Here is a 20,441-nt window from a genome sequence, read left to right as displayed (position 1 = left end):
GGCAATGGTGCAAACTCATCTTACTAGTGGAGCACCTTATATTGAGTTATATGGACAATTTACATCGCCAAATGATGTACTTACGATCGGTGTTCGAGATGTATACACGACCCCTGGCCGACACTCGGTTAGCGGGTTACAAAACACGGAACAGCCCATGTTTGGTAGCGGTGTGGAATGCACATCCCTTACAAGACACTCTGTCAGTGAATGAGACATGTACGTCAGTGGCTCGATGTTTGATGCTGGAAATACGTACTGGAGAACGACATCAAGTTCTAGTGGTTGGTAATCTACATCAAATTGGAGACGTTATGAAATGCCCAGAAAAAGGGATGATATACTCCCTACGACGTCCACCGGTGAGGGGACCTCGTACGCGGTAGATGATTGTGGGTTAGAAGATGACTCCGATGTGGATCCACCTCGAGAGCCCGGGCCTGATGGTGTAGAAGTTGGCTTATTTTCTGAACCGGAGCCTATTCCAACAGAACCTAAAGATGCTGAAAGGAGTTCAAATGAAGAAGAAAATCCACAATTCAGAACATACTCACCTTCAGCCCACATGCATAATGTCGATCTGTCTGCAGATGATGCGTTAGAGTTTCCAGATCTACTACACCGGTTGCGTGATCGTGCAAGTTTGGGGCTAGATTCGGATGAATTTGAAGTTGGTAATTAGTTTACCAATAATGATAGTTTTATTGGTGCTTTGAAACAACATAGCATCAGAAACGGAGTTAACTACCACATCGTTAAATCCAAATCTGATAAGTTTGAAGCGAAGTGTGCGGTGCAAGACGACACATGTTCATGGAAAATCTACGACTCGTTAAGAAAAATGACAGGGTTGTGGGAGATTAAAAAGTACAAAGGTCCACATACATGTGCTGCAGGTACAGTATTGACGGTTTCTGAATAATACTGTTATTATGTAATGTTGCATTATTTAATATACTCGGTTTATAGGTGTTTCACAAGATCATCCCAAGATGGATTTAGCTATGTTAGCTAGCTTGATACTACCCACGGTGAAGGCAGATCCTAGGACTTCAGTGCCGGTCTTAATTGCCAATATTCGTAGCCAAATGGGGTACACGCCCTCTTACCGCAAGGCTTGGATAGCTAAGCAGAAGGCGTTGGAGAAGATGCATAGTGGGTGAGATGCTTCATATAATAAAATATGGTAATGGTGTCAAGTGCTAGAGAGATATGTCCCAAGTGCCATCACAGACCTTGAAACGGAACATGCGTACTACAACGACCGATTGCTACGTGGATGCCAAGTGTTCAAACGCCTATTTTGGACCTTTAAGCAATACCGAGATGCATTTCCATACTGCAAGCCATTGGTACAAATTGACGGTACCTTTATGTTAGGTAGGTATACTCATCGGCTATTGCTTACAATGGCACAGGATGGCGGTGGGAAAATTCTTCCAATTGCGTTTGCAATAACACTGGGAGAGTCGTCTGATGACTGGGATTTCTTTCTCTCTAGGTTAAGGAGGCATGTGTGCCCTCAACCTGATATCTGTGTTATTTCAGATCGGGGTACAGGTATACTAGTTGCATTTGATCGATAGAGAAGCTTATGATAGCGCACACACCATCAATATTGCCTAAGTTACGTTGCTTCAAACTACTACAGGCAATATCCATCTAAAAGTGAACGTCGACAAGTGACCAACATGGGTATTTAGTCTCTATCTGTGTTATTTTGTTTGTCAATTTGAATTAGTTGTAAATGAAAAAGTGGTATGTAATATACGCTATGAACTTATTTTGGCAGGGTGTGAAATAAATAAAGATCGTTTTCACGACATGTTGGCAATTTTACGTTCAATTAACGGAGAAGGGGCGGACTACCTTTGTAATATACGTTTCGAACAGTGGGTACAAGCATACGACGGCGGCCTACGATATTGTCATATGACCTCAAACCTGGTTGAATGCATAAATTCTGTTCTAAAAGGAACGCACTATCTACCGATAACATCGGTTGTGCGATAGACATATTTTCGTTTGGCGGCGCTATTTTCAAAGCAAGCAGTGAGTTATGCAGGCCAGATGTAAGGAGGCCATGTATGGTGCAATAAGGTAGTACAAGAAATTAACAAGGTCAAGGCGCGAGTGAACACCATGCACACAGTGTGTCACGATCGAGACAACTTATGGTTTCGCGTGACAGAGTTTGACAGACCGCACTAAGGTGTTGTTGGCCGGCAATATCGTGTACACTTGCGAAACAGGACTTGCGACTGTGGGATGTTTGATGCACTTCGTTATTCATGCGCTCATGTTATTGCAGCTTGTCATAATCTCCGTCTGGATCCGATGAGCTATGTGGACGAAGTGTATAAATTAGAAAACATGTACAACGTCTGGAGACACATTTCCCATCGGTTCCAGATGAACGTAAGTGGCCGCCCGTATCTCTTGCTCCTTTTAAGCTGTTACCGGATAGAGAATTGCGTCGCAAACCAAAGGGTCGACCTTGCTCGACTAGAATACGTAACAATATGGATATCCGAGAAACAGCCAGTCAACAGAAGTTGTGCGAATGGTGTAGGAATCCAGGCCATACAAGTCGATCATGCCCTAATCGCAATAGTTGAATGTAATTATAAATAAATTATATTTTTTTCAATTATTAATTGATAATTGTATTAATTGTTTGTAAAATTATCAAATTACTTCAAATTATTAATTGTTAGTACCAGTCAAGGATTAGGGTTAGGGTTTTTAAGTTAAGGGTTTAGTATTTTTAAGTTAATTTTTTAGGGTTTAAGGTTATAGATTTAGGGTTAGAGGTTTAAGGTTATGTGGTTTTTAAGTTAAGTTAAGGGTTTAGGGTTTTTAAGTTGATGGTTTAGGGTTTTTAAGTTAAGGGTTAGGATTTAGGGTTTAGGGTTTTTAATTTAAGAGTTTAGTGTTTTTAAGTCAATGGCTAGGGTTTAGGGTTTATGGGTTTTAAATTAAGGGTTTAGGATTTTTAAGTTAAGGGTTAGGATTTAGGGTTTGTCAATTAAATTACATTTAATTATAATTTATAAATTTTTAATAAATTCGTTTAGGGTTTTAAGTAATAACTCAAAAAAATTTCTATTTTATTACATCAAATAATATCAAAATATTCAAAATATTTGTACAAATATATTAAAATACAAATCAATCTTCGTGCTCGTCGGATTTAGTGCCACATGGCGGCCGTCGACGGTTACGCGCTGGATTCCTCTTTTGTCCAGCTTCCGGCGGCGGTTGTGGTTCCTCCGGCGGGGATTCTGGTTCATCCGGTAGGGCATCTGGTTATCGGAGTTGGGACGATGAGCCACATTGATAGAATAGTGAATGTAGAGGTGTTTGCATCATCAACGACGATGGTGTTTGAAACCCATACGGTGGTGGGGATTGGTAAAAAAAAGAGCTCCCCGACGGCCCCTCTTGTAATCCCTCGTGCCCCGCTGGCCTATACATCGGCGGTTCACTTGGCGTAACAGGAAATGGAGCTGAACCGGGCCATTGGCTCCAACCTGCCATAGGACTATACCGTGGGTATCGTCGGTTCAACTGCTGGGTCGGGTGACTGTGTCGGTGCTCTCGTTGGGCCTGGTGATTGAATGGTCGCTGATGATAGGCCGGGGGGTGAATGTCTGGGCCTCGTTGATGGGCCAGCGTCATCGTCCTTTCGTCTTGGATTTAAAGGCCCGCGTCTTTCCCTTTGGACACGTAATTACCGCTGCCTCTCATCTGCCGACAGTAAATACGGCTTGCCATAGATCCTAAACCATGGCATGTATTTCGGCACGCACGTTAACTCCGGAACGATGATCGGTTCCATAGTAGGTATATACTTATACCGATCTTCCCATATTTCGATGTAGTTGGACCAGAATCTCGGCTAATCTGTATGCAGTTGCCGTAGGTTGATTTTGTGCTGATCATCAAACACCTCACGTGCCACGGGAATCAGTTGTCTACATCCAAATTACCGTAGGTAATCGACCATGACTTGCCGGATGGTTCCACCTAATTAAATAAATTTTTAGCATACTATTATTTTTAAATATCTACATAATAATTGTAAAATCTAATATAAAATTTACCTAGTTATGAGTGGGAATGTATATGGGTGGTCCACTGAGGACGTAGAAATGGAAAGCAAAATCGTGTTCATGACTACAGTAGTGACAGGCAACCTCCGATTTTTACTTTACTCGATTGCGTCGCCCCGCACATCTCCCGATATAATGTTGCCAAGAAGGCAGACCCCCAACTCAATTCACTAGCGGCTCTAAAATCAACAAGTTTCAGCAGCCATCTTAGATGTACACGGCTCCGTGACAAGTCTGGCATTAGATAACCTCCAATTATCTGAAGAATGTATGCCCGAGCATATCAGATTCTTTCTACTTCGGTTGAATCATCATTCGGATCCAGGAATGTGTCTCGTAACCAGCCCATCTCGATTCGACCTTCGTTAATTTTCTCCGGAATAGCGCCTAAAAGCTCGTAGCACACTGCTCCCCAATCGCCAGATTGAACAGACCCGGTGACTGGGTACCCGTCCACCGGCAATCTCAATTGCAGACTGACATCTTCCAAAGTGATAGTGCACTCTCCACATGGAAGATAGAATGTGTGCGTCTCGGGTCTCCACCTCTCGATCAACACACTGATAAGTTTCGGGTCCAACTTGCATCCCCAGCCTACCGTCGCCACGTGCCAAAAACCCGCTTCCCGCAGGTAGTTCTCTACCAACGGTGATGGAGGAGCATGCATATTCCAGATATAACATTCCAATATCCGATCTACAGACTTTTATAACAAATAATAAAATAATTATCTAAAAATGTATAAATAAAAAAATCTTAAATAACATTTAAAAATTAAATTTAACACTTACTATTTTCATTTGTTCGACGAATATGTGCTGATTATCAAGACGAGTCAATTCTCCGGCCATTGATTTAATAATAAAGACAAATTTTTACGATTTAAAAAAATTTAAAAAAAATAATTTTTTTTAAAATTATTTAAAAATAGGGATTTAAGAGAAATTGAGAGGAAATTGATATTTAATATGGATTTGAGAGAAATTTGGAAGGAAATTGAGAGCAAATTGAGAGGAAATTTGAGAGAGGATTAGTTTGTGAAAAAAAGTAAAGGGTGGGGGGTATTTATAGATTTTTTTTTACCGTTGGGGGGGAAACGGTCAAAAAAATGACCGTTAATCGTTTCACGACAGAGAAATCGCGTCCCGGCTATATGTATGGTAACAAATCGCATCCACGTCGGTAGCTTTTTCGACGTGGCAACAAATAGCGCTTACGTGGACGCGATTTGTGTCCACGTCAGCAAAGCGCTCTGGCGTGGACGCGATTTGCTGACACGACCCCTGACTTCGCGCTGACGTGGATGCGATTTGGGGGAAAAGGGCCCATTCCGGTAAATAATAAAATATCAGGCCCATTTCGATAAATTTAAAAAAATTAGACTTTTAATAGTAAATTGCCCGAGTAAATCGATAACAAAGTCGGCCCAAAATGTTTATATGGATAAGCCCGTATAACTTGAGCTCTTAGATCAGCCCACATCGTGAAAATGGAATGAAAAATAAATTTAAAAAATATATAGAAAAGCACCTAATGAGTATCATAGCCAAGTTTAGATCCTAGGACCACCACGCTTCTGCTGCACCACTCTAATTTTTTACTTATTTTTTGAAAAATATTTTATAATACTATTTTTATGTAACATACGATAATGAATGCCATGCTAGAGTGCTGCAAATTTAATCGTCTTCGAAGGAAGAATAAATTTGATCCCAAATTATATGTTTGCTTTAACAATTGCTTTTTTTTTCTGCTGAATCACTAATCCAACTAAAGTTGGGTTTCACATGAACTCGGAACTCAATTCTTGTAAGTAGAGACAGAGGGACACAAAACTTTCTGCATCTTATTATATTAGGGAAAAAAAATGAAATTTCCTGTGACTTCTAATTCACAAAAATCTCAAATGTGTTTCTGAAACAATACTCAAAAAGGTTGAAAAAAAAAAGCCTACTGCACTTGATGCTCTGTACAACTTTGAACAAAATTTACAGTGGAAACTGGAAAGCAGTTGTTGGAGCCGTAGCAGCTGAAGTTAGAAAGGCCTCAGGCTGATTGATGCAAGTGAGAGCGTAGTGATCTCCTTTGAAGTCAAGACATAGGTTCATAGGCCCAAAAACCATCTGGATCCGGACAGAAGAGGGAGAAATCTTGGATTTCTAGATTAGCTATGTGCCAATCAACAAAACGAGCTTGTGTTGACTTCAACAGTACAAGTATGGTAGGAAAAAGCCACCATTTGTCATCTTCCCTGTTGCCAAATTCCATATATAAATATCTTAAAAAGACTTCATCAACCTATCCATCCTATCACTTCACAAGGTATACCACTAACATCTACATAAACTAAGCTTGTAAATAATCTTCTATATCTATTTCCTTAGGAAGAAACGTGGACTCTAAAAAAGTTTCAGTGTCACCTAATATTTAGTTAAGGTTCCAAGAATTCTATTAGATCAATAAGAGTTACAATGAAAAAATCTTCACCTTCTCGTGCTCCAAGAATTTTCCTGGTCAGGTGGCTGGAAAGCAGAGATTCCATAATGTATCATGCCACAGATGAAAGCCACAGCCTGCACAAAATAAAATAGGCATATGTTAAATAAACTATTGATGTCCTAATCACATGGTAACGTAATGCAAGACTCAGTGCTTTATGAATTACATAAAATGCACATTCCTCCCCTTTGTTATATTGCTACTGCATATCATTTTAAGAAAATGTGGAGAAAAATCTACCTTGAGGGTGTAGAGGTTTTCTCCTTGACTAGTAAGTAATATCAGATTCAGTGCTTTATGGTATATTGCAAAATTCCTCCTTTTTCCATATTGGAAATACATATCAATTTAAAAAACCATGGAAAAGAATCAACCTTTTCTTTAAACTGTTTAGTGCTTTGTAGACAAAAATATCATCTTTATAAAATTTTGGGTGATTACACATTAGTTCTTTGCATCAGTATATTTCACACAACATGAAAGTAACAGAAACCCAGAATTTAGAGCTGCTTACGATGTTTGTCAGAGATGTAGCATTCCACAAGGAATATATACGGGTATGCGAAGCTCTCCGAGGCTCTTTACTGAACAAGGCATTCAAACCAGCTGGGGATGGAGAAAGTAGTGATAAAGGAAGAATAAGTAAGACAGCAAGGAATGCCCCAAGAGATATCCAATAGAACTGAATCAAAGTAAGAAGGGTAACGGCAAGATCTGCCAAAAGCATGGTAGTAAATAGGAACTGAAGGGAGTCCTGAAACACAAAATTCAAGCATAAGGTGATGAACAATTCATAAAACCAGCCATATGAGTGAGGTTATACAAGAAAAATCTCTACATAACCTGATGACCAATAGGCGCGGTATTGTGCACTAAGAGAGAAAATGGGAAGAAAATGTCTCTTTTAAATTCCAAAGATTTCACGGTAGCATCATTTATAAGACCTCCATTAATTCCCCCTATGATCTTTCTACGAGATAATGCATGAGTCGGATATGGCCAACTCTGCTGAAGATGTTCGAGGCTTTTGCCCGCAGATGCAGCATCTTTCCTGAACCATTGACACACAAACAGCCAATAAGCAAATAATAATTTACAGAGATAAAAAAACAACCATTCAAATATTGGAACCTTATCATGGGCATTAACTGAAGTGCTAAAAGGAAATTTTCTTCATACATTCAGTCAGTACCATAAGTTCCTGACAACAAAATATTATTGGTAATGAAGGGCAGGGAATATAAATTAGAACCACTCTGCAAATTGCCTGGCCAAAAGTAGATCCAACTCATATATGATCAGATTCTTGTGTTTTATTTGGACTGATAGAAAATCTAAGAGGCACTGTTACTTGAGGCTACCTTGGGTATTCATCATTGCTTCTGTCAGACAAATCAGGTTGGTGCAAATTCTGAAAGATATAGTCATGACGCACTACCAAGATACCGAGTTGAAAGTACCCAGAAGCTGTTGCTTGAAACCAGCCTAGCTCAATTTTAACCCCATGGAATCTAAGCTGAGGATTTCCATGACTAGCTATCCAATTCATAACAGGAACTAATGCAGAACGGATGGATCCATGTCTCACAGTCCTCAACTGGGCATTCAAACCATCCACCAAGCGATTCCAAACAGTTGATGGCACATACTGGGAAGAGCACAGTTCTTTCAGTCAGATGATATTAAATCAAGTTATGACAAAGCTAGTGAAAATTTATAAAACATCCAGGACACCTGGCCAACAAGATTAGTCAACAATGTATCACTATGAAGATTGTAGGGTGACATATAGCTTCCATCCCCACCAAATATTATACACATGGGGAATCTCTTTTCTATGATTGATACCATGTCCACTTGCTTCTCATCGCCACCAAGGGAAAAGTCTATGTATGCAACCATCAAATCAGGCGTTGCTCCAACCTGCACAAATTAGGCACCAATATAAAGACATGATAAAGAAGATAAAATGTAGAGTCCTTCAAATATAAATATAAATATAAATATAAATATAAATATAAATATAAGCCAAGGAAGGCATGCACGGGTTTGATGTCTATCCACGCAATTTGCATAAAGGAAATGTTTTACTTGGTAAACATCTTATGGTAGTTAAATCCCGATGATATAGAACCGAGTGTCTTCTTCAAAATCATAAACAACATCAAGGCAGTAATAAAACATGGCATCAGAATAATTTCAGAACTATATCTCAAACTAACAATAAGGAAATGATTGAGTAGATAAAGCTTAGCACTCTGGGATCCTTAAGATGGCTACAAAATAATAAAATATGAGAAGCATAACCTTCATCCCCTTGTAGAGAGCACGTGATCTGCAAGAGCGAAGACATGAATGGTCATATTCCGATCTGACATATTCTTGAATTCGATGTACTTTTTTCCTGCGCCGCCACTGTTTCCATGACCAGGCACAAGGATATGCAAGCAATGACAGTATACTGTGCACTGAACCTTCCCACCAATCATATGTGGCAACTGAGTTGATCTCACCAATGAATCTATTAAAAGCATCTTCATACCTACAGCTCAATGAGGTTTGTTTATTATGGATACTATTTTATGCCCAAACCAGAAAAAAAAGCTGGATTCTAACATACAAAAAAGATGGGGTTCAATAAATGAATTCTAGTACAATAGACAATATCCATTGCACCCCTATAACTAGAAAGCTTCAAGATGAAGTGTATCTTGCATCAACACCGAGCAAAACAGGGTGGCACTAGCTAGATGATTGCTATTCTCTCATGGATTGTTTGTTAAGGGTCCTTTAGCACTCTACTTCACTGCACATTAACTCTCCTACCACCGTCACAACCCAACCCTACAAAAATAAAAAGGCTACTATTCTAATGTGACCAGCAGGGTGTTAAACTGTTGGCTTACCGTGCAAAGAACGAAAGTTTCGGAAATAGCATAATACTTTTTTGGAGTTTTTTTTTTGGGGGGTGGGGGGTTAAGGGGTTATAAAATTTGAGTTCAGCAATGATCAATGCAACCAAAAAGCATTACTACTTGCATGTAATTTACATAGAGAATCATACTACTACATCAGCATAAAGAAAGTGCCATCATTTGATCTCTATGGTACTAAAATATTTTCTTACACTATCTCAATGATGGTATCAGGAGGAGAGTAAGGAAGATGCCATGGTTCTCTAAAAGTATTGGGACCCATGAAGTACATTCTGTAAGCATGACACTGAGTCTCTTCAGCTTTGGTTCCCCGTACCTAGAATGAGAAATTATATACAGTCCACAAAGCAATGTCATACAGTGATGAAACTGAATCCATTATAGATGTGCATATTCTACCTCTCAAGACCTCGCCACACTCAAAAAAGCTAAGCCAGGAAGATGACATATGGCTTTCAACAATATACCTCTGATAGGGAAAGAAGGTATGGGAAATGATGGCTGCTCGGATGTTCAATATTAGCACAATATGAGCTTGATTCAAGCAATTTTATCCTTAAAGTGCTTAACAATACAGCAAGAAGCAACAAAACTCCAGACAGAAGAAGTGCAAAAGGCCAAGGACCTCCAAATATATATATCAACTCCTCAAAAGGGGTATAGCAATTTGGCATTCTATACTTTTCAGATATGCATTTATAGGGGCAAAACGGCTCACGGACTCCTCCTGCACAAAATAGACACCCTAAAGTGAGAACATACCATATGGAAGACTGTGTAAATAGAGATGAAGTATAAAATGTAAATCGTGCTGTAAACATGTACCTCGAACATATATGAAATTAGCACGATCTGGAAGAAGCTCCAGAGAGCAAGGAGTGCAAAGATCTTCATCAGAGCCATCAATATCTTTATAAGTGCCAATGGGGCATTCCTGTGAATAATAGTTTTAAGGAAAAACAGATTAGTTAAAACATCAAAAGTTTCTTAGTTAATAGCTAGATGACATACAGAACTGATACCAAAATTCTAAACCTAGAAGAAAAAGACAATGGCATTGCATCTATATTGATGTCAAGTGAATAAGTTAGAAGAGTTGAACGGTTCATACCAATATGTGAATGCACAAATTAAGTTATTTTTACATGAATAAACATAGCCAATTAGCAGCAAGCCAAGCCCCTAATTGATTAATGGTGACCAATTTCTCGTTATAATCTAGTAGTACACTGAGTAGCATTAGACAAATCAGATTACAGTATGGGAAGTAATATTTCTCTTGGAGCAAACACTAGTAACTCAAATTTGGTGTCCATCATCATAGAAGAAAGAAAATTGAAGACATTAGGAATGAAAGAAAAAAACATGTAGAAGTCTAATATCCTTTAATTGCAACCTACAAAGAAATACTATCATAAAATATTTTCAAAAGAAATTTTGAATTAGGATGGAGGTTGCTGGACCAAAGTAGCACAAGGATTTAAAGAACTTTTAGAGGGAATCAGCATATAGTGCAAACTGAAACAATTATCTGTAAGTATTCCCGTAACATGACCCCATCAGTGTGATGCATAACAGCATAAGGCTTTTGCTACAACACATAACATCTTGAAACACAAATTTTAAAAAATGTGTAACAGCTTTAAAATTAAGTAAACCTTACCCTGCAGAATGTACCATAGAGGCCTTTCGGACACTTTTTCCCTGTTACTGTGCCCTTGTCCCCAAAGAGTCCCCCATTATCTCCCGCACCTCCACTGTCAACCATCATGATTGAAGTAGTCAGCTAGTATTCAACACATTTTCTTTTGTAAAGGCTTCTATGTAGGAATTGTAATAATTTCTTAAGACAACAGAAAATATGACACTACCCATTATTGGTCCATGCAGCAGAGAAGACATTAAGTATTAAACCTTTCAAAGCTTTACTTGAAAAGAACTCCTGTCATATGATAGTGTTTTCCTAATAATCTGATGATACAAAATAAATAGCAAGTGCGGATGGTCATAGTGGAAAAGAACTCCACCTAATATCTGCGGTATTAGCGGTTGGTTAACTCCTTTATCTGATACTAAATATCAAGCAGCTAGTGCAAATAGCGAAAATCAGGAGTATCCTAAAATGTTTGTGGTATTATTGATCCATATAAGAGTTAAATAATCAAAAAATTCGTTAGCGACTGGTCAATTTACTTGAGCATTATAAGAAATAATGGCTTTTTTTGCACTAAAGAGTCATACCTACTATTAATGAAACCACTGGTAGTAGCAACTGGAACATACTCATCCCCAATGCCTATCATAGACCAGTCAAAATGCACTCTTCCACCACCACCACCACCACCACCAAGAGGACCACCATTTCCCCCAACAGTTGATAAAGATGAATTTACTGCAAGTATAAGCTCTTGAAGGAATAGAAGAACCGTTCCACCAGAACCTCCACCAAGCCCACCGATTAATGAGCCATTATCATTTATTGTTGCTTCACCAAAGCTCTGGCCATCGGCCGTCAAAGAGCCATAAATGCTAAGTCTTAGCAGAGGCCATTGCGCTGATCCCATTACTAGCAAAGACACAATAATAAGTCAGTCAAATAATCAATGCACAATGTCAGAGAATATTAAAAATGATGAGCAGAATATTATGTATAAAATTTGCTACCACATTAATTCTTGAAAGATTAGTAGCTCGCATTACATGTTAAATTCCTAAATGAACAACCTATTCAGACAGAATATTTTGGCAATTCTTCAACAGAAAACTCACCAATCATTCCTCCTCCAAATACATGTCCAAATGAATGAGTTGGACCCTCTGCTCCACTTCCCAATTCACAAGGAAGATCAGCATCACCATATTCATGACCACCATTGCTAACTCTTCCATTGAAATATCCAGCACCTCCACGTCCCCCATGCCCAGCACCACTACCAGCTCCATCTAGATAGTTTCCTTTTCCTATACCTTTGCTGCAACCTAAAATTAGGGTCTATAAAATTAGAAATGTTAAGAAAAGCATGATTCATAATTTATAGAAATCAATAGATTATTTAGCATGACTGCCTTGTAGAGTATAAACGTGGAAATTGGAGAAATATAATAGACAAAAATGGATAAATATCAACACTGCAGATTATACTCTCTGTTACCTAATTCAGATGCGGTAATCAAACCATCAGCATCAACAGTAACTGTTCTTGCCCTGTGAATGTGAATTATACTTCCCTTAATGATCCCATTAACAAGTAGGTCCTCAACTCGACAAATCTGCAAATTGATCAAATATAACAATTTAGAAATTTAACTATGCCACATCATAATAGCACCCTAATGCTACCAAGTGAACCAGGAAGAAGACCACATAAAACAATATGGTGCATGTTCTTCCTAACCCCTTTTCCAAGGTATGAAAACAATCCATTTAAGAAAGCATGTCTTTCTCTTTTGGTGATAAACTGGAGTGAGATGACAAGATGCTACTTCTCATTTACTATATATTCTCATTGTTGCAAAATCAATTCAAACCTTGCAACAAGAAAAACAGATGGATTATTCTGAACCTATATGCTTTCCCTTTATGGACAGCATGGTTACCTGTATATTGATGTCATTCTCTTCTTGAACACGGAAGATTGTCACTTTCCCAAAATAATTCAACACATTTTTTTTCAACTTACATGTGCTTGACATGATGGAAGTTAGCATTTCAAGTACATTATTTTGTTAAGCAAGACTTCTTAATACTCTTTTAGAATTATATCAATTAATTCATTAAAACAACATCCATGGGATAGATTAGCACAATTCTCACAAGGAAAAAGAAGTGAACACAAATTAATTTGGCATCAGCAAATAATTTGAATTTAAATATATTTCTACCTGAAGAGAAAAGGACAGTGTATAATTAACATGGCAATCATCTGGAGGAGTTATCAAATCAATTGGGCATGTTTGGCTCTCACAAAGGGAATTTGTAACCCTACAAAAACACATAAGGATGATACTTGAAAGAAACCTCAGATATTTAATTCTGCCACCAAATGTTCTGAAAAAACCATCAAAAAGAATTGAAATTCACACTCACACACTTCTACTAGCTTCATCACCCATTGGAGCTTGAAGTAAAGAACCTGGCCCAACCTATAACATGCAAGGACTTAAAACAGAGGATAACAAATGGATAAAATAAGATAAATTTAGCTCAACAAAAATAAAAGGATGTCGGACATATTAGAAAATATTAGAAAAGTTGGGGAGGAGGAGACAAATAAAAAGAAAGGGGAAAAAGAAGGAAATAGTTTCAAAAAACTAAGTAAAATACTAGAAAGTTTCTTAATCAGATTCTAAAGGACTAAAGGTGTAACCTGGCGAAAACTTTATTGTCTGCAGTAGTATTGGTCAATATATTTTTGCAGAAACCTTGACCCAGACAGATTCTCACAAACTATTACCTCAATTCTACTATACATGTGGATATCAAGATTCTTTATAGAATGTAATCATGTCACATGCTTTCTTAAGGTATGCAAGCAGAATATTAGGGATGTTGCATAAGGTTCTCACATGTATGAAGAAAGGCTTCTCTTAAAGAATCTCGATTATTACACAGAATATTAGACATTAAGTTGTTGAATCATCCATGCATTCACAAATACCACAATATCATAGTATTTCTAGAGCCATCCATACAGAATTCATACAGGTATATATATAAACACACAGCTAAGCATACTTGAGGATACTTTTACACACAAATTGCAGCACAGTTAAGCTATTACATGCCTCTAATAAGTATAGACAGCAGAAAAGCAGTAATTCATGTAGTAATGGCTTACTGTTATGTTATAAAACAGAGACAAGGAAAGCCGCTGGCCTTGAATTGCATCACCCTGACCAGTTAACATCAGCAGTCCTTGACCATATACACCCAAGTTTGCATTTGAATTAATGACAGAGTTCTCCTGCAAAGAGAATGGATCCACATAAATATCTAACGCTTTTAATCAACCAGGGTGAAGATTGAGAAATAAGAATAAGAAATAACAATGAAATTTATGAGAAGTTCAAGCATCATACCCTTAGAACAACCAGATTCCTTACTTCAAGGATAGATGCAGTGACAACTGAATTTCCACCACCATCTATTTGAATTTTGGAGTTCCACATAAGCAACATTTTGACAGAAACCCTAAATGCACCAAATACCTTCATTTTTGAAAAGGACTTATTTAGAGTAATGATGAAATGAATAAAGAATAAAAAATAAAATGAAAAACATAAATCTTTCAAGCTTCACTAAGAGGGCTACACAACTGTGGTCACCTCTCATAACATAATGAAATGAAAATTGCAGGTAAGTAATAAATTAGTTCATCAGAGTATCATCACACTACCTTAACAAAGTGCATAAACAACAATTGCATTACAAGGAGAAATAGTTAAGAAAGAAATTCTGATCTGAAAACTTGAAACTAGTTATTGTCCCGATACATGCTTTGGAAGGGAATGGCACAAAGAAAAGTTAAAAAAGCAAAATCTATTATTACTCCACTCACCATGCACACACAGTTCTTTAACCTGCTGGAAAGGTCGGGACAAAAATCTTGGTCATGAATTCATACTAAGTCAAACGATAAATGCTCATCTTCCGGATGTACTCAAACTTGTAAAAAGAAAATACTCGCACCCAACTACCTACCACCCGATACGGCCACTACATTATATAGTTCACCTCTATCTAAATGAAAATAATATCTAACATAGAACATTTTGAAGTTTCCCTCAGATAAACATAATAAAAACCAATGTAAAATACCTTTATCGTGGAATCACTCATTAAAAGTTCTTCTGCAACAAACTCAAATTCTGGTATTGGGTATGCAGACAACCCAAAGACAATTGTTCCTCCATGATATAGACTGATTTGACCTCTCACCTTCACAATGAAAAAGAATACTAAGAAAACAGCATGACTTTGGAAATTTGGAATACGACCACTATTCTAGAAGAACAGATGCTCCTAAAGGCAATGTATATCGAAAAAAGAAATTGAACCGGTAAGCTATGAAATATAAGAAAACATTAAAAAATATGATAAGTCTATGAAAAAGGAGTATAGCATGGAAGAAGATAGAGGTTAAAACCTGAACTCTGGACCAAAGAAGAGGAACCAAAACTTTCGCATTATTCTCCACAAAAACATTTGACCAAAGTGGTCTAGTAGGAAAATCAAGCAAAGGAGTTTCGGTTTCAGTGGTAACATTATCATTGCCAACTCTTAGACTGAGTAAATCAGCATTGAAATATGTCCCAGCTGCTCCAGAATTTCCAGGACAGCCAAAACTAAAACCACCTGCCAAAAATTGAAACATATAAATCAGCCCATCTTACCACAGAAAATTTTCATTTACAATTACGTACTAAATTCTTATCCTTTATGGGTGTGGTAAGTACAAACCATGTACAGAAACCTTAACATCTTCTTGTATGCTGTAACAATGCAGAGATATTCTTCCACCACCACCACCACCCCATCCCATCCCACCAGCTGCACTTATAATACCATATCCCTTCCTATGTAAAGAAAACAGGATGCAAACATTTAGTCAAGATTTAAAATCTAATTCATTGTTTTTAAATTTGTAGGATGTTCAACATTAATGCCTCCAAGTGGCCAACAGACTAAGACACCATTGTTTGGTCATTCATAAGCATCTTCTTCAGTACTAAAAAATTGTAGCATCTTGAAGAGTCATTGTAAAATAAAAAGCACCTATCAGAAAGCATCTGTCTCTTCAAACCAAGAAAAAAAAAGTCAAAACAGAAGTAAACTACATGTGATTGGTTTTAGAGCTTTTAGTATAAGATATTTCCGTATTCTCTGTAAACTAATCAAGCAAATAGAATGTCATTCTAACAAATAATAGACTCCCATCTTCTTGAATTTAAAACAGAAAAGCCTACTGTAGATGCTAACCATAGTACACAGTGAGAAACTGGCCAAAATGGAAGTTGACAAAGAGGAACAAAATTTTTTGGATAAAATCCTAAATATTATCGATGAAAAATGTTACAAAATTAACTCAGGATTTAGTCAACTGATGTACCAACTCTATCATTGTAAAGATAACTCCAGTATAAATTGTCACTATCGCTGAATCAACTGCCCTTTCCAATATATTTATTATATTCAATAAAATGCAGCAACAGAAACATTAAATCACTGACAATGGGGAATGGCTAGAATGCAGTAATTCACTAGCGAATCATTACTACAAGCATTTGCTAGAAGTAACATAAAAGCTTTTATAGTACAACCCTTTTATATGATGTTTGTACATAAGCATGAAGGGCAAAGCATATTTGAGTTTGCATTGAATGTCAGAAATGAAGGTACAGTTAACATACTTTTGTACAAGTGCTCAAGCAATAGGAATTAGCATCAAATGCTAACAAACACCCTACAATGCAGAAAACTTGAAATATGGAAATTGGTTTGTTCAGGAGCATTACTTACAGCTTCACAGCTCTTATATAGATACTTCCACCAGAACCTCCTCCCCCATTTAGACCTCCATCTCCACCTTCAGCAGTTATAGATCCATTCAAATACAGCATGTCCTCTGCAATAAGCTTAACTCGTCCTCCACCTTCCCCTCCAAGCCTATGTCCACCAGAAGCACTATCAACCTTACTACCACCTTTGCTCCCATAACTCCATGGTTCAGACAAAGTTGACCAAGCATAAACATCACCTCCCCAAAAGTTTGTCTTATTATTTTTCAAACATGACGCTCCCCGACCCCCATGTCCTCCACCAGCTCCATCAAAGCCAACAGGCGTACCACTAGTTTGTGGAGGTGGTGAACCCGCCAAAGATGTTGTGTTGATAGCAGAATTCTGACCAACAGTCAAATTGGCAGCATAAATTAATACTGAACCAGCAACAACAGCAACATTTTGACCCAGATTTACATTGCCAGACATGTTAAAGGTAATCATACACCCTTCTTTAGGGCATTCGATTGAAACATGGGGAAGTATCTCCAAGTTTCCCGTACCATGTATGTAAAGATTGGAACTCAAATACAAGTTTGAGTTTAACAAGCAAGTAGAGCTGAATGATCCAACTCCTCCCAGGTCCTCACAAGATAGAGAATCATTTAGTGGTAGCGAAGCTGAATTTTCAAAGTGGATAGAGGTGTCGCTAACAGATTCATCACTCAAAACCAATCTAGGTTTCTGGAGAAGATTCTCTGACTGTTTCAAACCAAGACAAAGGACAGATGTGTAAAGATGCCCAAACAGAATGCTCCAGCAGAGGTACTGCCGTATTAGCAATGTAAGTTTTGCCATCCACTGCAGCTGACCATTAGATAAAGTTGCATGCATGTAATACTGCAAGCAAGTCTTAGCTTCTCACTCTACCAGACATGTTTATCATCTGATGCTTATCAGTAGAAAATTATGTACTTGAAAGCATTTTCTCATCCAACTTTATAGAATATCCCCTTTTCTTAGCACCAAATTTGCATGGCCAACAATGCCTCAACGTATCCTGCCAGAAAGACCACACATTTAGACATGATTTCACAAAAGACGTAATAATGAAAGATTACATAGACAACACGAAGAATAAGATACATATCTAGACCAGAATAAATAAGATTAACTTAAAAAGATCTTTGATAGCTTAGAAAACAAAGAGAGCAAAATCCTGTTAAGCAGATGTTTCCTGTACTGACACAATTTTTAACTTGCTATCTTCCTTCCTGGCATACAAGGATTTACAGACCAGCGAACCTTATTCATAAGAAAAAAATTTAATTGTATTTTATAAGTAATGTAGTTATATAAGTACTTGTCTACTGCCCTTCCCTTTGTCCGTTCTAGGTAAAATATAATGCCGAACTCTTTCCTAATTCAACATCACTACTTTGAACTGGGCAAAAGTAGAGAAATGCATCTCTTTGAACGGGTTCCAAGAAATAAGCAATAAATCTGATCAGCATCACTACTTTTTCCCAGTTAAATTTACTTATTAATTATGTCAAATTCACGACAGATTAGTTCAAACAAATTTTCACTTTCACGATCAATGCCATTCCATAAAATCAACCACTAAGTTATCCACAAATTCAAAAATAAAATAAAATAACAATGCAACAATATCATGCAATGCAGTTCACAAGCTCATTTTTTTAATATCATAAAATAAAAACATTTCTAATAAACATTTATCAATCCATTTTTCTTTTACTTATCAAAGTCAACCTCGCGCGATCTGTCGTTTCAGTCACTAGTTTCACATTTCAGGCATCTACAACTCAAACAATCGAACTAAAACTATATAAAAACAGGTCACACATACACACTACAGACTTGAATTCCGAATTCTTTTAAAACAAGAAGAGGAACAGAGAGTGAGAGCAGGAAGAGTACTGTTTGGCAATGGAGAAAGTGAGAAGAAATACAGTGGAGAGATTTCTCAGTCAAAACTTGAGAGAAAGCTTCGATGTTAGTCGCAATTTCTCTCTCCTTCTCTAACGAAACTTTTTTTTAGGTCAGAAATGATCTCTGTTTCCTTTTTTGTTTTGTTTCAAAGGTTCAAAATTAAATTACGTAAATAAATTTGGAAATGAAGAAAAGAGTGAAGTAGATGGAAAAAGGAAGACGAAACTCTGATATGATTTCAAGCTACGTTTCAAGCTTAGCTGGACTCCTCCATACCGATGGAAATGTACGCGTGTGCCTTTCGTCAGACTTTCTTCCCATTTTGCCCTCACTTTTACTCTTTTAATTCGGTATTACCAGTTTTATAACTAAAAATTCTATTATTTTTAAAAGAAAATCGTAACTGAAAGCCTGATTTTGTGAATTTGAATCCAACTGATGTAAAATATTATGGAGTAGCATTTCTCTCTTTTTCTTTTTGGATTTTTTAAAGGACGTTGTGTTTTTTTTTTTTTATTTAAATATAAAATCAATTAAAAATATGAGTTTTTAAATTATTTGTGGAGTTGAAATTTTTAATTTAAGGATTACAACTCGTGATGTGGGGTCAGGCTTCTAAAATTTTATATTTATATTTATAAATATTATATATTTTCAATAAAATATAATTTTAATAAAATTAGTAGGAAAAACATTTTCTAATTATTTGAATGTTTCTTTTTCCAAAAATTATTCAAATAAATTCTAGATAATGTGTTCTATTATTATTGTAACGTATAAAATAAATTATATGTCAAGAAAGGAACTTCAAAGGCAGCATTAGAAAAATATCATAATTTCATATTAATTGTTATTTATGTTTTATACATTTTAATTTTAATTTTGATTAGCAGTATATAAATTATAAAATCGGATTATCTAGAAAATCAAACATCAAACATCAAACATGAAGTCGTTATTTTTTTAAATATGAATATTCTTTTCGACAGTAATAATTTACACCGTAAATAGTAAAAATAGTCACCAAGAGTGGAGGCTTAAAGATAGTATTTCAACATGGTGAAAGATATACAATGGATTCCATCATTCTCTTACTGTTCTCCCTTGATCTTAGGAAGAGGGAGTACTTAGGGAGGCTCATTGACCACCAAGTACTCTACTACACAAAACGTCAAGGGTAGAGCGGTAAACTGTTAGCTAAAAGCATTGTTGCAGTCAATATCAAGTGATTCAGAGGTGTTGGCAAAAAAAAATTTCTTTTACATATCTTACGAGGATTGCACAAGTCCATTTTATATGACGCACCACAAAATCAAATTTAGTTCAATTTCACTTAAATGTGCGCATTGAGCAAATTGATGAGGATTGAAGAGTGATATAGTATAACAAAATTTAATTATAAAAAAAATCCATAAATGTTAACTATATTGTGGAT

General features: G+C 36.8%; 1 protein-coding gene across 2 annotated transcripts; it reads right to left on the bottom strand.

Moving 5' to 3' along the window:
- Positions 1 to 5,940: 5,940 nt before the first annotated feature.
- On the bottom strand, positions 5,941 to 19,217 carry LOC105765045 (uncharacterized). 2 transcript variants are annotated; one of them, XM_012583937.2, is made up of 23 exons: positions 18,995 to 19,217; positions 17,070 to 18,110; positions 16,011 to 16,126; positions 15,697 to 15,905; positions 15,369 to 15,488; positions 14,630 to 14,758; positions 14,389 to 14,514; positions 13,638 to 13,693; positions 13,433 to 13,532; positions 12,703 to 12,820; positions 12,320 to 12,529; positions 11,792 to 12,116; positions 11,214 to 11,307; positions 10,376 to 10,484; positions 10,018 to 10,277; positions 9,742 to 9,866; positions 8,922 to 9,156; positions 8,463 to 8,537; positions 7,976 to 8,262; positions 7,458 to 7,665; positions 7,129 to 7,368; positions 6,603 to 6,688; positions 5,941 to 6,366 (listed from the first exon to the last, which is right to left on the bottom strand). In XM_012583937.2, the coding sequence occupies exons 2-23, from the start codon at positions 17,942 to 17,944 to the stop codon at positions 6,207 to 6,209; spliced, it is 4,263 nt and encodes a 1,420-aa protein (XP_012439391.1). In that variant the 5' UTR covers positions 17,945 to 18,110; positions 18,995 to 19,217; the 3' UTR covers positions 5,941 to 6,206. The 2 variants fall into 2 exon arrangements, with proteins under 2 accessions (XP_012439391.1, XP_012439389.1); XM_012583935.2 differs by having other exon boundaries at positions 8,349 to 8,537; positions 18,995 to 19,216.
- Between the last annotated feature and the right edge of the window lie 1,224 nt (positions 19,218 to 20,441).

The sequence above is a fragment of the Gossypium raimondii genome, chromosome 12 (genome assembly GCF_025698545.1).
Source record: "Gossypium raimondii isolate GPD5lz chromosome 12, ASM2569854v1, whole genome shotgun sequence".
In the NCBI taxonomy this organism is placed as follows: Eukaryota; Viridiplantae; Streptophyta; class Magnoliopsida; order Malvales; family Malvaceae; genus Gossypium; species Gossypium raimondii.
Note: the sequence above shows the minus strand (reverse complement) of the source record. Positions and strands in the feature narration are given on the sequence as shown.